A 17,069-nucleotide genomic window follows, 5' to 3' on the forward strand; every position below is an offset into this window, starting at 1 on the left:
TCTTATTGTCGAAAACCGATCCACAGACAAGTGAAGTGTGCCCCGAACACTGTGGATGAATCCGCCACTGAAAATAGTCCCAGACTAATGCACTAATGCACTATCTCCCTCTGTGCCAGCTGCTGTTTCACATTAAGAGCTTTAATTGTGTTTGTGTTTCTGCTGTTTTATGAAAATGCTTTTAGCCAGTTAGCTCGTAGCTGCAGCCACAGACACAGAGGAAGCCAGACAGTTGATGTTGAAGATGATGAAGATGATGATGATGTCGAGGCCTTTAAACAGTGGTTTCACTGCTGTGCTGAACATGATGAATGTGCCATTGATCTGAGGTATTCATGGGTAAATTATTACTCTGTGTGGTGGGTGGGGCAGGAACTCCCATGATGCATCACTTAAACTCATTTCAATCGATCGATTAGCTGCTTCAGCCTTTTAGTTCTTTAGTATCAGACTCTGAGCTGCGTTCACCACACGTCCACCAGTGTTACACAAAGACACAACAACAACCACAACTCTTCTTGGTGCTTTTTCAATATTTAAATTCAAGTTCAGTGACGACTGAAGCACAAACAGAATCAGCTCCACACTGAGCAGCGTCTCTACGGTGGCTCACAGGGCTCAAACCACACAGACCGTCACTGAGGTGGAAACATGTGCACAAGTTCAACATTTAAATAAGATTAATAATGAATATATGTAAAATAAAGAATCTGAAGAACCTGTACAGATAAACAGAAACAATCAAATTAATAACACAAATTATATAAATTAATGATAAATCATTAGGTATTAGTAAAGCACAAACAGAGAATTAAAGGTTTTTACTGATAATTAACATTTCTACTCAATAAATATGGTCAATAATCAATACAGATTTAAAGTGGACAAACAAAACAAGCAAACTAATGAATAAAACTTGTACAGATGAATAAAATCTACCTCTAGATGAATCAGACGTCTTCATGAAAAGATAAAACAACAAACTTTAATAATGAACATGTAAAGAGTTAACGTCTCTGTGGATCAATAACTCTTAGAGATGTGTGGATCAGTTTACATACATACATTGTTCATAGAGCATCTGACTTTTAAATTAAATAATAAAAATAACTTGTAAAAAAAAAGGTGGACTAAACAAAGACACAGATCGATGTCTGGCTCTGACAAACAGTGAAATCTGTAAATATCTGACGTGTTGCACTTCAATCAAACAATCACCGCATGTTCGTTCGCTTTTCTACTTTTTTCTCTCTGACTGTTGAAGCACAACATTTAAATCTGAGGCAACGTCTCTCGTCCTGAATCTGTCTCTGCATGTTGTGTTGCTTTCACTGTTCGTCTGACGCCCGTCATTGATCTGTGATCAGACAAATAGCCTAAAAATCTGTTTATCCTAGAGGTATTTTAATGACGATGTGCACGTGAATTTCCACATCATGTGACCCACCGCTCCGTAGTTTCTGACCAATCAGTGTCTCTGGACAAAACAAAACAAAACAAACTAGTTTTTTTTTCAGTTCTATAAACATTTCTGATCAACATTAAACTGAAAACAGCCAAATAAACTATTAGCCACGTTAGGTTAGCTGGAGAAGCTAATCCAGCTAGCGAGCCATGCCATTTGTTAGATAGCCAGAAGCTAATCCAGCTAGCCACTTAAATAGTAGGCCTATGTCATAAATATTTCAACCAATGAGCTAATTCAAACCTAACATGGCCTTGTTATTGATCATGTGAAGGTGAACTTACCTGTTAGCAAGGATAGTTAGCTAGCTAGCTAGCTTTAGCCTGACTGGCTGCATGTCGTAGTTAAGTAGTTACGATAAAACAACAGCATCAGTGTCGTTAGCTGTGACAGAAAGAGGAATAATTAAACCAATTAGCCACTTTATGAGATCATTTAAGCCTAACTTTGCCTTATTATTGATAATATCAACAATAATTAGCTAATAAGCTAAAAACGTGGTCTTATCGTTGATAATATCAAGATGATCTTACGTCTTAGCGAGGATAGTTAGTTTGCTAGCTTTAGCCACACTGGCTTTATGTAGTAATTTAACTGTAAATTAGTGTAAAGTGTTGTGAGGAATAATTAAACAATAATGTGCGTACGTGTCAACACACTGGAATCAGTGCCATTTAAATCTTTTATAGCTACAGTCACCAGTTAGCCGACCAATCAGAAAGCAGACTGAGGGTTCAAACTGACCAATCAGATCGTTTCTGCCACTGCAGCGTTTCCATCTCAGAGAAATGTTTATAGAATTAAAAAAAAAACAGTTTTGTCTTTTCGGCTGCTGGAGCTGGCAGCGGTCTGTGCTCTTATTGTGAAAATCTCTCCTGCCGTTTCCTGTTTCCTCACTGCCTTACTACCAAAAGTGAGTGTCTCTCCTGGACGACGATCGTGAGGACGTTTAGATTCTCTGAACTAATTCTAACTATTGTCTTTTGTCTTCTGGTGAAGCTGCTGCACACTGTGGGACAGACAGAGTCATCAATGAAGTTATTGATCAGATCTAAAGAAGCATTATTGGCAGACGACTCAGCATTTCTCCTTAAACTGATCAGTAGATTTATAGATTCATCAATAATAAAAAAAATAATCTCTGGTCGAAGCTTCAGATCTGAGTAGAAACCTACAGGAAACCCATCAGGAGGGGTTCATTTTCAAAATAAAAGACAATCGAGATGTGAAAACAGATCAAACGAGCCAAATCGATCACAACGCTGATTTTTACAGAGTGTCATTGAATCAGTCCTGAAGCTTTAAAGGGATAGTATAGCATTTATTTTTAAAGTGGGGTTGTATGATCTACAAATAGCCCCTAAGTACTTTAATTGCAGTAGAAGACTCTCTACACTCCTCCCGTTAGCAACGCCAGCCCATAATAGCCCTGCCCAGAGATTTACAACATACAGTGTTGTGAACGGACCCAAAGAAACGGCCTATTTTCACGGCCTAAAAGAGGTTTTACCTGAAAGAAAATACACAGTTCCATTGTTCACTATAATATAATTTTTTCCAGCCCTTCAAAGTGCAGGAAAAAAGTTTTTATTTTAGCGAACAATGGAACTGTGTATTTTTTTTCAGATAAAACGACTTTTAGGCCACGAAAATAGGCCGTTTCTTTGGGTCTGTTCACAACACTGTATGTTGTAAATCTCTGGGCAGGGCTATTATGGGCTGGCGTTGCTAACGGGAGGAGTGCAGAGAGTCTTCTACTGCAATTAAAGTACTTAGGGGCTATTTGGAGATCATACAACCCCACTTTAAAAAAATGCTACTATCCCTTTAAACTCAAAGGAGGTGGATGTGGATCGGTCCACTGGGCGTGTAGGGGGGGGGGCACCGTCTGTCAAACTGCTGCTTCTTTGTTTTAGTTCCTCTGCTGTTGCTTCGCTCTGCTCACCTTTAACTGATCAAACTGATCAACGCCACCGTCTCCACGCCAACACCGCCGCCGCTGACGTCACTGAATGTCACACACTCGGTCACTTCCTGCTCAGTTTGCATGACATGACCTCGCTCAGATTTTCTATTGTTGGAAACTTTTTGATAAACGGGTTTTTTCCATCGGTTTCTGGCCCAGTTTACAGTTTTGGATGTTTTTCCATCTTTGGTTTTGGACCCGAGTGGATCTGGTCTGGTCCGGTCTGGTCTGGTTCGGTCCGGATCAGAACCAACCAACCAACCAACCAACCAGACTGTTTACATTATTTATTTTTGCCATGTTTGTATCTTATACTGAGGCGACCGGAGAGTCCAGAGGGTCGGAGGCCGGTGCTGATCCGGGGTCAGGTCAGAGAGATTTACTCTCCTATTAAAAACAAGTCAAGTCTTATTTATTCTATAGGACGAATCTCCTTGTTGTTTACAACTACTTCCGGGTAGAAAACCAGCATGAGAACAATAGTGACAGACGAGAGTTTCACTATATATATTTTTTCATGTCACTATATCACCGTTTAGACTAATCTGATGTTTGTAAAGTTTATAAAACCAATGATTGGACAAATATTACTATTTCTGTGTGCACATTTTTGTAATTAGTCATGGTTATCATAGATTAGCCGGGCTAACGGTTAGCTACCTGTTTAACTTTAATAACTCAGTGACTCAATAAACGCTCCATGAAAAAATATTTTCTCCAGCGGATATCTGAGTTCCAACATGACTGAGCTAACTGGAGTAGTTTCATGTCGTGTCCCACAACGGGAGGGTTTTAACAGCTGACGTCCTGATGTTAGCTTAGCTACTGTTAGCTTAGCTACCGTTAGCTTAGCTACCGTTAGCTGTCCCTGTCAGCTGAGCCACTGATGCTTTCTAGACACCGTGATTCCCCCAAACTGAATAAATACAACAACACACACACAGAAATAGTAATGTTTCTTCAATAATTTCAGATTTGTCTAAACGGTGATAGGGCGTGAAAAATATGATATATAGCTAAACTCTCGTTCGTTACTATTGATCTCATTCAAATTACGTGCTGGTTTTCTACCCGGAAGTAGAATGTAAACAACAAGGAGATTCGGTCTATTATATAGAGCGCTTTTCAAAATAAAGTTACAAGATGTTTCACAGTAAAGTGTCAAGTATCTAAACTCAGCATTAGCTTTAGCAACATTAGCTGCTCAACAAACATTCAAACCAAATGAATCTTTATCTAGATAAACGGTGCTTTTCCCCTTTAAACCTTCGATCTTTTCACATTTTCTCTTTTCTTTGAAGTTCAAATGGACTTGAACGTTTTTTTTTTTTGTTTCTTGTTTTTTGCTGCAGCTCAGACTGACCTCAGATCAGATCAGATCAGCACCGGCGCTCAGACAGGAAGCGACTCCCCGAGCCGCTCACTCACACTGATCGTTTTTCACTTGTCTCCATTTTTCTCCAAAGTGCCTTAATGTTGTGTTGAAGTGCAGACGGGTCATGTGACCTGCTGAGAGCTGAAAGCTGATTGGTCCACGGGGCCACGGCTCCCAGAGGAGGTGGAGGAGGAGGAGGAGGAGGATGAAGGTGTTCACAGTGTTAATGTCACATCACATGACTTGTGTTGGGTTTTTTTTACATTTTTTTTTAAACAAGCTGTGATTTGTTGCATGTTCTGAATTAAAGGCTCATCGCACCAGTTCAGTGTCACGCTCTTATTCTGAAAGTACCGACCAAGAGGAGGAAGAAGAGGAGGAGGAGCAGGAATAAATAAACCATTTTATTTTTATGCAGCTTCAATGATGTTCAAAGTACGACAGAGTATTAGGGCCACATTGACAAATAAAAATATCACAAACTTTGAGAAATTTATGACTTTATTCTTGTAATGTTATGACTTTTTTCTCGTAGGAAATGTACGACTTTATTCTCGTAATATTATGACTTTTTCTTGTGGGAAATGTGCGACTTTATTCTTGTAAATTTACGACATTATTCTCGTAAATTTACGACTTCTTTCTCGTAATGTTATGACTTTTTTTCTCGTAGGAAATGTACAACTTTATTCTCGTAAATTATTACTTTATTCTCGTAATGTTATGACTTTTTCTCGTAGGAAATGTACAACTTTATTCTCGTAAATTTACGACTTTATTCTCGCAATGTTATGACTTTTTCTCGTAGGAAATGTACAACTTTATTCTCATAAATTTACGACTCACCCACTCTAGCTCTGAACATTCCGTGCCATTGACTCCCATGTTACGACTTTATTCTCTAAGTCTGTGTTTGTTTCTCAGGGTGGCCCTAATACTCTGTCGTTTCAGAGACATTTGACACATCATATTAAAAAAGTGTGTGTGTGTGTTTGAATGTTTTGCTAAAGAAAGTTCACAGTGTTTGTTCACAGCTACTGAATTCTCAGCAGGAAAACACTGTGTGTGTGTGTGTGTGTGTGATGGAGAGTATGAGTCATGGCTCCGTCTCTAGAGGACAGAGCTGCGTTTCTTGGACTCAGCAACATCAACAGAGTTTATTATAGTGATGATAAGAAGTAAACACACACACACACACACACACACACACACTGAGATGGCTTTAGAGCCTCTCATGGATCAACCCTTCAAAATAAAAGAGCAGGATGAACATTTATCAGTCTGACTCATAGTCTCATTTTCATAGTTTCACAACAATAAAGAAATGAAAACATCATGATTTTATTTTTTTAAACAAACAGGAAATGAAAAAGTTTCAGTTCAACAAAATAAAAGTTGAAGTATTTTACTGCACTGCACTGTTTTTTAACCTTGGTTTTAGCTTTGCACGTGACCATAAAATTATCTATCTATCTATCTATCTATCTATCTATCTATCTATCTATCTATCTATCTATCTATCTATCTATCTATCTATCTATCTATCTATCTATCTATCTATCTAAATTATGTTTATTCACTTTTTATTTCCTATGTTGTGTTTCAGTGTTACAGTTTGATGAAGGCCGTTGTCTTTATGTATTATGTAATTAATGTTATATCACTTCTCTGAGGAAACATGGAGGTTTTTATTTTAAACTTTTAACTTAAATCAGAAAGTGACTTGTTTTGATGAGGAAACAGAAACCGAAAATTCTTGTTATGAGTGAGAGTGTGTGTGTGGGTGTGTCTCTCTCTGTGTGTGTGTCAGATCCATGGTGTGTGTGCGTATCCATGGACACCGAGTCAAACACGGAAGTGGTCCGCTCGGTGCTGCAGGTAAACAACAAACCTCTCCTGTTTCATTTACACCTGTTTTTATTTCACCTGAACTGTCTCATTTATTATTAACGGTGGTAATATCGCGAGAAGACGCCGCCACGCCGCTGTTTTCACCCGGGTAGATTCAACCCATAGACATGTAGGTAGGTAGATATCATGTATTGTCTATGATTCATCTCAGCAGCTGATGAACGGATGACATCATTCACTCACGTCCACGGTTTGTTGTCGTCACCTTCACGCGCTCACAGTTTGACAAACAGAGTCCAAAATAAAAGCCTTTTGATTATTAAAGGTTCCTTTTTTTGTTCTTTTTAAAATATGGACAGATATAGAAAGGTAGAAATTAGCTATCATGATTAATGAGGAATTAGTTAATTATAATGAAATTATATTAGTTTGATTTAAACCCATAGCTCGCAAATTAACTTTTATCAGTTAGAACTTTTTGCAGCAGGTCTTTAAAGCAATAACAGCATAACTAACGGCGCTACTTTTTTCAGTAACAGTAATCAAAAAAGTATACTCTTTCCCCGTTATAACGTCGTTACCGTTACTGACAATAAAATGCTCCATACTGAACTCAAGAAGTTCCATCACAAAATAATTTAAAGTTACCATCCCAGGAGGCTCACTTTTGGCAAAATTATAAAAAATCAGAGTATATCTAGTAAGTATTAGACAATAATCAATAATATAATCATTTATATAATTGATTTGACATATCAATGACGAAATGTGGTCGTCTGTGTGAGGAGCAGAGGCCAGAATCTGTCCCACCAATCAAATTAGTCTCAGACAAGTTTGGTTGGACGGCCGTCTGTCAGTCAAACTGTCAAATCATGCAACCGCCATCTATGTTTACTGGACACGCGGTGCCACAGAGACGAGAGCTGTAAGGCAGAGAGCCTCCACTCTCCCTGTAACAAGCTACAAGTCATTTATCTATTTAGTCCCAAGCTGTTTAATGTTGGTAACAATGAAACATGAGGTAAATATCCTGCAGCAACGGTCTGTTTTACTTAGTAACGGTCTATTTAACAGTTTTGGTGATTCCTGATTGGACGGAGGCGGTGGGGGCTTATCAGTTGTGCAATTCAAAAAAAGAAAATCGTAAGTCCAGCCACCTGGGATGGAAACTTTAAAGGGACAACGAGGAGTTTCTGCAACAATAAAAAAGTCTCATGTTAATGTGGATGAATCTCCGTTACCACTTGTTAATGGTCCATTTTAGATAAATCTATGGTTTTGTCTCTATGGTTATTTTGTTATTATTAGTGGTGGTGGAAATGCTGGTCGAGCCGACCAGCGTTTCTTTACTTTCGGTTTCGTGGCGAGTCATGAGAATAACGCCGCCGAATCTCCGTTTATGGTGGGAACTACGACGGTATGTGATCGTCTTCCAACCTCTGACTTTAATTCTTGATGAATGAAAACATGAGTCTGTCTTGACCCGGTCAAAGAATTTCACGGTGCGGAGGCTCATAAATGTAGTGTGAAAACACTTCGCTTTTCCAAAACTCCTCCTTGTCCCTTTAATGTGTACGTTTAGTTATATAGCCTAGTCTACACGTTTTAGGGTTATGTGGAGGACCAAGTAATTTGACATATTTCAGCTTTTTATAAAAAAAAAGTACCACAAATAGTTTATTTTCCTGGTAGTTAGTTACTTTTATAATGTTGTAATTCAATTATTAACCCAGTTACCTTTGGGGGAAAGTAACTAAAGTAACTATAACCAATTACTTTTTTAACAATAACATGCCCTGTGCTCGGTCCTCAGGTGAACTGACCGACAGGATGCCCCGGTTCCAGGAGGAGTCGGGCGAGGCTCCGTCCTCTGGAGGAGGAGGAGGAGGAGGAGGAGGAGGAGGAGGCCTGGTTGCTAGGCGATACCGGATGCTGAGGAGTCTGGGCCGAGGGAGCTTCGGCTCGGTGTATCTGGTGGAAGACACCAGAGCTGCAGACAGAGAGAAGCTGTGAGTAGTCGTAGAGTCACCTGGACTCACCTGGTGGCGGCTCATGAATATTAATGAGACGTCATCAGCCTTCTGAATATTCATGAGCTGCTGCTGCCGGAGGTTTCGTCTCTTTAAAGGACGAACGACAAGAAAGTGAAGAAGTTCAAATGAACACAAACAAACACCGGTCTTGTTGTTGTTGTTGTTTTTTCCCTTTAGACTGTCTTTTATCCGTCTTCCCCAATAATCTTGTTCCGATTGTCGATCGGTGATTGAAAGGACGATCAATCGGCAATATTAGTTTTCTGTGTTATATCTAATACAGATAACAGCCACACTGCAAAAACTCAAAATCTGTCTTATTTCTAGTCAAAATGTCATTTCTAATCAAAACTAATCTCATCATACCAAAAATAAGACTCATCACATTAAAAGCAGCTTGTTTTTAGACACTTTTTACTTCTTTCAAGCAGATTTTCACTTGAAATAAGTAGAAAAATCTGAGAGTGGAGCAAGTTTTTCTTCCTTATTACAAGCACAAAAAACTTGCTTTCACTGGCAGATTTTTCTACTTATTTCAAGTGAGAATTAGTTTGAAACAAATGAAAATGATCTAAAAACAAGTTCATTTTTAGGTGATGAGTCTTATTTTGAGTGGAAAGAGATTAGTTTTGACTAGAAATGAGACATTTTGACAAGAAATAAGACAAATATTCTTGGAAAGATTTTGAGTTTTTGCAGTGCGTGATCATTTTGACCTGGTCACTTTTAAAAGTAGCTCGCAAGCCGTAAAAGTTTTGGCTCCCCTGAGTTTGACTTGAGCAGTGGAAACACGTCGGAGCATTTAAGTACAAATATATAATAACTTATGTGTCACAAAACAAAAGTTTGTCCCACTCCATTCTATTGTTAGAAAAAAGAGAAAACGAAAATAGATAAGGTAAATAAAGATTTTTTGTTTTTTAAGTAAGTACTTGTACTTCAGTTTTTCTTCCCTGTGCTCCTCCAGAGTTATGTTGTTGTACTTTATTTTGAAATGCTCCATGTTTGGACATTGCTTTAATTCACTCTTCTGTTCCACATACAGACACACACAAACTAAGTAAAACAATCCTCTTAAATGATATTTTCCTTCCCTCTGACTAAACATCTCTGAATGTTTCCTGGGAACTGATGATGTCATGTGGTCGACAGTTCATCTCTTCCTCTCCGGCCCCGCCCACTTTCCCTTTTTATCTGACGTTTCATATTCATATCTACTCAGTTGGTGCCTGTTGATGTGAAGTTTAATAAGGTTGTTGAATCAGTGGGTTCATCACAGTCTGCAGGTATAAAGGCATAGAGCTGCACCTACAACATCTTATTATTAAATATTAATCTCGAACATGTAAAACAAAATAAGTTAATAATAACAATTTCAGTTTGTTCTTTCATATGTATAAATAACAAACAAGTTGAAGAACCAAAAACAACAAGAAAAAGTACAAAAAGCATCATCATCATAGCTACATATTCAAAAAGCTTCATTCTATTCTCTAAAAGGAGAAAATGAAAAAAATAAAGTAAGGAACGAGTGTCGGTGATTCACAGGGAGAAACACTAGATGGCAGCATCGAGCTATAAACACACACACACACACTCTTTCTCTCTCTCTCCCTCTTTTCTCTCTCGCTCTCACACACACACACACAAACACACACACACACACACACACACACACACACACACATGATCACGCCTCTCTGAGCTCAGTGAAACTGAATTAGTCTGAAATCACAAACAGAGACTGAGATACAATATCCTCAGCTCTGATTGTGTGTGTGTGTGTGTGTGTGTGTGTTCCAGTGTTAATGTGACAGACACACACACACACACACACACACACACACACACACACACACACACACACACACACACACACACACACACACACACACACACACACACACACACACACACACAGGTGTTGCAGCTGTCTGCCTCTGTCTGAGCTCAGTGAGGAGAATCAGAGACGTGATGAAGGAGGAGGAGGAGAGGATTCCTCTGTGTGTGTGTGTGTGTGTGTGTGTGTGTGTGTGTGTGTGTGTGTGTGTGTGTTTATTTATTTAATAAACATGAGATGAAACAGTTTTATTGTTTCACTACACGCTCAGTGATCAGTTTATTAGGAACAGCAGCACACTGACATTATCATCATCATCTTCATCATTAACCCTCTGTGGTCCAGATAAGAGGTGCTACATTGCATGCAAAACAGTACAGTACAGGTGATCTACCAAGAGTAACCGGCCAAAGACTTTCCTTTCAACCGTGCTGAATAAAGACGTAAAAAACTGCCACTGCAACTGTGTCAGGTTTGGTAAATCACGTTGCATTTGCTAAATAAATCCGTTTGCATCAACTCCTCCCAGTGTTTTTCACCTTCTGGAAGAAACCAAACGCCCATATTTACATATTCATTAAGGCAACAGGTTAAATGCATCACCGTGATAACGCGTTTTTGCGCGCGCAATCAAGTCTGCACATGTTTTTACGCACGCAAACCTTTAATAGATCAGGATCAAAGTGTGGGAGGAACTTCATCCAGCTGTTTCAGGTTTTCTCTGACAAACAGGAAGTGATGTGGGACTAGTCTTTGTGGCGGAGGGATACGACCTTTAACCTGAGGCCGTGTGGTGGCTAAAGCTAAATCTGCAGTGTGATGTTGCACTGATTCGTAAAATATCTCCATTATCCATCTGACCAGTCTACATTGCGTACTGTATCCCACAATGCAATGCGCCCCTGACCTCTACCGTGTACCGTAACCATGTTATATAACTTAATTAAATTAAATTAAATGTAATGCAGACTGATGTGTTCATTGTAAAACATGTATTTCTTGATGTAAATGTGGTGGTTTGTGTCCGTAGGCTCCAGAGCCCCGAGGCAGCGCTGCTCTTCTGTCCAATACACACAGGAAGCTTTACTTTTCATTCAAAGAAACTAATGCTACTGCCACAATTGTTAGATTTCATCAATGAGACCAACATTTATCTCCTAAAAATAATTTAACCAGCCGGTGGTAAACCTCTAAAAACCTGCGGGTAAGTTAATTAGCGATGGTTTTCTCCCCCGGGATGAGGACGGAGGTTGGCCGGCCGAGCAGCTCTGCAGACCGGCTGCTGCCTCTGTGATGTCGCGGTCGCTACGGAGCTTCACTTCTCTGAAAAACATCGGAGCAAACTTCTAAACAGCCGTCGTTTGGATAAAATGATCTAAACAGTTACTTTCTCACATGAAAAATATTAAAACTTAATAAAGTGACATAATAACAGCGCTAGAGCGGGAAATAAAACAGATTTTTGCTTGTTTTACTGCCTGTCCACTCTCGGATCGTCCTCGTTTTGGACATTTCTGGTCTTGGTCCTGGTCCTGGTCTTGGTCTTGGTCTCTGGTCCTGGTCTTGGTCTTGGTCTCTGGTCCTGGTCTTCTCCTCTCGGTCCGTTCAGACACCTCGGCTTTAATCAGGGCGTCACACCTCACAAAGACTTTCACTGTTGTTGCATAGCAACAGAGAGACGGCGCTCCCGGCTCGGGGAGGGTAGAGGGGCAGAGGAGGGGGGGCAGAGAGGGGTAGTAGAGGGGTAGAGGAGGGGGGGCAGATCACAGAGGAACAGAGAAACAAATTTGTAGCTGCAGATTCAAGTAAAACTCAGAGAGAAAGAGACAAAGCTGAAGAGCTGAAAGGTGTCTGTGTGTTTGAGCTGCATCATTTAAAGAGTTTTACTGTGAAAGGGTTTCCACTTCCTGCAGCTCTGACAGAAACAAAGTCAGAGAGAAGCTGCAACTTTAAACTGCTCACCTGTCCAATCAGAGCCGAGTATCTGTCTTTTTTATTTTATTTTTTTATTTTTTTATTGGTTTATTTGGGTGGGACAATGCACATTAATGGACATATAAAAACATGTAAATGTGCCGGGTTGTAGCAGCTGGTGCTAGTTTCCATCCAGAGTCCCAAAACATAAAAACAGTACAGTGTCAGAACAACAACAACAACATAGTATCATAACAAACGTAATGCAGACAACAAGACACAACTTTAATGAAATAAAACATTGACATTTTGACAACACTTCCAATGGTAGGGGTAACCAGAAGAGTTTCTGAGAGATAAAGTGCAAAAGTGCTGGGCCAAAGTGACAAGTGCTAAAGTGCAGGAGTGCACCTTTATCTCACCTGTATCTCACCTTTATTTCACCTGTATCTCACCTTTATCTCACCTGTATCTCACCTGTATCTCACCTTTATCTCACCTTTATCTCACCTGTATCTCACCTTTATCTCACCTGTATCTCACCTTTATCTCACCTGTATCTCACCTGTATCTCACCTTTATCTCACCTTTATCTCACCTGTATCTCACCTGTATCTCACCTTTATCTCACCTGTATCTCACCTGTATCTCACCTGTATCTCACCTGTATCTCACCTGTATCTCACCTGTATCTCGCCTGTATCTCGCCTTTATCTCGCCTGTATCTCGCCTGTATCTCGCCTTTATCTCGCCTGTATCTCGCCTTTATCTCACCTGTATCTCACCTGTATCTCACCTGTATCTCACCTTTATCTCACCTGTATCTCACCTGTATCTCACCTTTATCTCACCTGTATCTCACCTGTATCTCACCTTTATCTCACCTGTATCTCACCTGTATCTCACCTGTATCTCGCCTGTATCTCGCCTTTATCTCACCTTTATCTCGCCTGTATCTCGCCTGTATCTCACCTTTATCTCACCTGTATCTCGCCTTTATCTCACCTGTATCTCACCTGTATCTCATCTTTATCTCACCTTTATCTCACCTGTATCTCACCTTTATCTCACCTGTATCTCACCTTTATCTCACCTTTATCTCACCTGTATCTCACCTTTATCTCACCTGTATCTCACCTTTATCTCGCCTTTATCTCACCTTTATCTCACCTGTATCTCACCTTTATCTCACCTGTATCTCACCTGTATCTCACCTTTATCTCACCTGTATCTCACCTTTATCTCACCTTTATCTCACCTGTATCTCACCTGTATCTCACCTTTATCTCACCTGTATCTCACCTTTATTTCACCTGTATCTCGCCTTTATCTCACCTTTATCTCACCTGTATCTCACCTGTATCTCACCTTTACCCCCCCCCCCCCCCCCCCGCCCCCCCCATCAGGAAGGTGTTGAAGCAGATCCCGGTGGGAGACCTCCGTCCCGATGAGACGGTTCGAGCGGCTCATGAAGCTCAGCTCTTGTCTCAGCTGCACCACCCGACCATCCTCACCTTCCACGGCAGCTTCCTGCACCGAGACGCCTTTTGCATCGTCACCGAGTACTGCCAGGTAAGTAACCCCCGGCAACGCCCGCATGGCCATGCAGCCGTCTGATTGGTTCTTCTCCATGAGACATGATAAAAGGTCACATGATGTTTTATTCATGAGGTTTATTTCTGTGTTAATTTACATGAAACAGTAAAAAACACACAGACTGTTCACTTCCACTCTGCTCACAGCTGCAGTTACTGATCCATCAATCCACTGATCCAAAACTGATCCAGGATCTGATCTGAAGATCACTCAGTACTAGGGCTGTTCGATTTTGCCCAAAAGTAAAATCTCGATTTTCTTCTCTCAAAAATCGATTACGATTACGATTTTTTTGTTAAATGACAAACTATTTTGTGTGCTGTTTGTGTCTTTTTGTTATTCTGTCACCTGAGTTAAATGTCTGCTGTGTGGAAAACCACGCGGTCCGTAATCGAGACGACACGGCCGTAGACGCTGTTATATGACGACCCCGCCCCCGCTGAAAAACTCAGCTGTAACTTAGAAGACCTAATCCTTGTCTTATCACAGTACCGCTGTGATATGGCGGCCGAGTCGAGCTGAGCCGAACCGAGCAGACCTGTAACTGTGTAGTGGAAAAGGGCCGTTGGTCTTTTCGGCTATGAAATCCTGGCTGGTCATAGCAGAATGCCGACATGCTTGTTTCCAGTGTGTGGGGAGAGCAGTGGGAGAGCGTGATGGGAGGAAGGAGGCAGCAGTCATTACGGTAATTCAGCGCAGCGCAGATTCATGAACGGGGGTTTACCGTAATTACCCTAGTTAGAGTAAAAAATCGATTTTTAGGATTTCACGTTTGTAACATCGTCCTAGGCAAATAATCGCGATTACGATTTTAAATCGATTAATCGAACATCCCTACTCAGTACGTTTACATGCAGAGCTTAATCGAGCTATGCTCAAAATTTGATTTTGGCGGCTTCTCTGCTCCATTTGGTGCGCACATGCATTGTCCAGCTTCAGTCCAACTAAGGTGTATACATGACGGAGAAAATCGAATTCCAATCGCATTATCTGGGTGTCTTAATCGGAGTTCTCCAACTCCGATTTCAGTCGGACTAAGGTGTTTACATGCACTTCAGTTGTCCAGTTATAGTCGGATTAAGGCAATAATTCGGTTTTTTCAAGTGTCATGTAAACGTACTGAGTGAGTCATCAATCAAAGTCTGAACCAGTGAAACTGTGGAGCTGGTTCAGCACCGTGGACAGAGCTCAGAGAGGAGCTGTCCACGGTGCTGAGACTGACATGTCTCAGTTCTTCTTTTTTTTTTTTTCTCCTCCTCCTTTTTCTTCTTTTCTCCTCCGTCTTCTTTTTCTCTTTCTTCATCTTTTCCTCCTCCTCCTCCTTCTTCTTTTTCTCTTTCTCCTCCTTCCTTTTCTTCTTTTCTCCTTCTCCTCCTTCTTCACTTCCCTCTTCTTTTTCTCCTTCCTCTTCCTTTTCTACTCCTCCTTCTTCTTTTATTCCATCTTCGTCTTTTTCTTTTTCTCCTCTCCTCTACCTCCTTCTTCATCTTTTTCTCCTTCCCCTTCCTCCTTTTCTTCTTTTCTCCTTCTTCGTCTTTTTCTCCTCCTCTACCTCCTGCTCCTTCTTTTTCTCCTTCGTCTTTTTGTTTTTCTTCTCCTCCTCTTCCTTCTTCTTCTTTTCTCCTCCTTCTTTTTCTCCTTCTTCCCCTTTTTCTTTTTCTCCTTCTCCTCCTTCCTTTTCTTCTTTTCTCCTTCTTCTTCACTTTCTTCTTCCTTTTCTCCTTCTTTTTCTCCTCCTCCTTCTTTTTCTCCTTCTCCATCTTTTTCTCCTCCTCCTTCTCCTTCGTCTTCTTCATTTTCTTCTCAGTGTCTGAACAAAAAGAGAAAATGAAGCAACAATATGAAACTGGATCTCCCCCCTCCTCCTCCTCCTCCTCCTCCTCCTCCTCTGTATTTTCATTATACCCCTCTTCTCCTCCTCCCCCCCTCTTCTCCTCCTCCTTCTCCTCCTCCTCCTGTCTTCCTCCTCCTCTCTAATGAACCTCTCGCTGCTTCATGTTCCTCCCACTCATGGTGTTTTCTTCTCATTCTCCTCCAACTCGTCATCTGGTGGAGACCCCCACTCCCTCCCTCACCCCCCCATCTTCGTTATCCGGCTGTCCTCCCCCCTGCAGCCCCCCCCCCCCCTCCAACCCCTTTTTCTCAGTGAGAGCTTGAAGCTTTAAAGGGATAGTTCACCCAAAATTGAAATTTCCCTCATTATCTCCTCCCCCTCATGTGGACTAAGGGCTGGGAGAAGTTTCAGAGTCCTCCGTGGCTTCTCTGAGTTACAGGGGGTCTCGGCGTAGCAGTGCATGTCCATATAACGGTTGCAAATGGATACCAACTGTCTTCGTAACAAAAAGACACAGCAAAAAACATCCAAATACCTCCATGCTGCTCGTATGTAATGTCCCTCTTGTATTGAAGCCCCGACATGAGAAATTGTCCCGAAAGAAAATTGAATAAGTCTATATTTCAAGCTTGTTTTGTAGTGGAAGCTTCGAGATGTTTTTTGGTGTGTCTTTTTGTTACGAAGACAGTTGGTATCCATTTGCAACCGTTATATGGACATGCAGTGCTGCACGGAGCCCCGCTGTAACTCAGAGAAGCCACAGAGGACTCTGAAACTTCTCCCAGCCCTTAGTCCACATGAGGGGGAGGAGATAATGGGTTGGAAATTTCAATTTTGGGTGAACTATCTCTTTAATTCCTCCTCCTCCTTCTGCAGATCTGCTGTTCACAAGGCTTCATACACACACCAGTATAAACCAGTATGAGCACACACACACACACACTCTAGTATGAAGAGTGTTCAGATGTGAAACCAGTGGCGTCCACTCCCTCCTCAGTGAGATGAGAAGTCTGAGTCTCTCCTCTCGCCTCTCAGACCCTCTGAGCTATTGTTTCTAGTCAGACCATTACCCACAATCCCCTGCGGAGCGGTGGAGGACTCCAGGGTTTCACTGCGGCGCATTAAACTGAACAGAAGTCAGAGTCAGATCTCTTATTACTGAGAAAAAAAGAGGAGCAAGAAGAACCAAGAGCTG

General features: G+C 41.1%; 1 protein-coding gene across 1 annotated transcript in view; it reads left to right on the top strand.

Annotated features, from left to right (window-relative positions):
- Positions 1–3,729: 3,729 nt before the first annotated feature.
- nek11 (NIMA-related kinase 11) overlaps positions 3,730–17,069 on the top strand; it is a gene marked incomplete at both ends in the record, with an annotated part of 54,023 nt that continues 40,683 nt past the window's right edge. Inside the window, 3 exons of the mRNA XM_083989474.1 lie at positions 3,730–3,799; positions 8,471–8,666; positions 13,851–14,016. Of these exons, the coding sequence (XP_083845600.1) occupies positions 3,730–3,799; positions 8,471–8,666; positions 13,851–14,016 (432 nt within the window). The remainder of the gene's footprint in view (positions 3,800–8,470; positions 8,667–13,850; positions 14,017–17,069) is intronic.

Source organism: Trachurus trachurus, assembly GCF_905171665.1.
Source record: "Trachurus trachurus genome assembly, chromosome: 16".
Classification (NCBI taxonomy): Eukaryota; Metazoa; Chordata; class Actinopteri; order Carangiformes; family Carangidae; genus Trachurus; species Trachurus trachurus.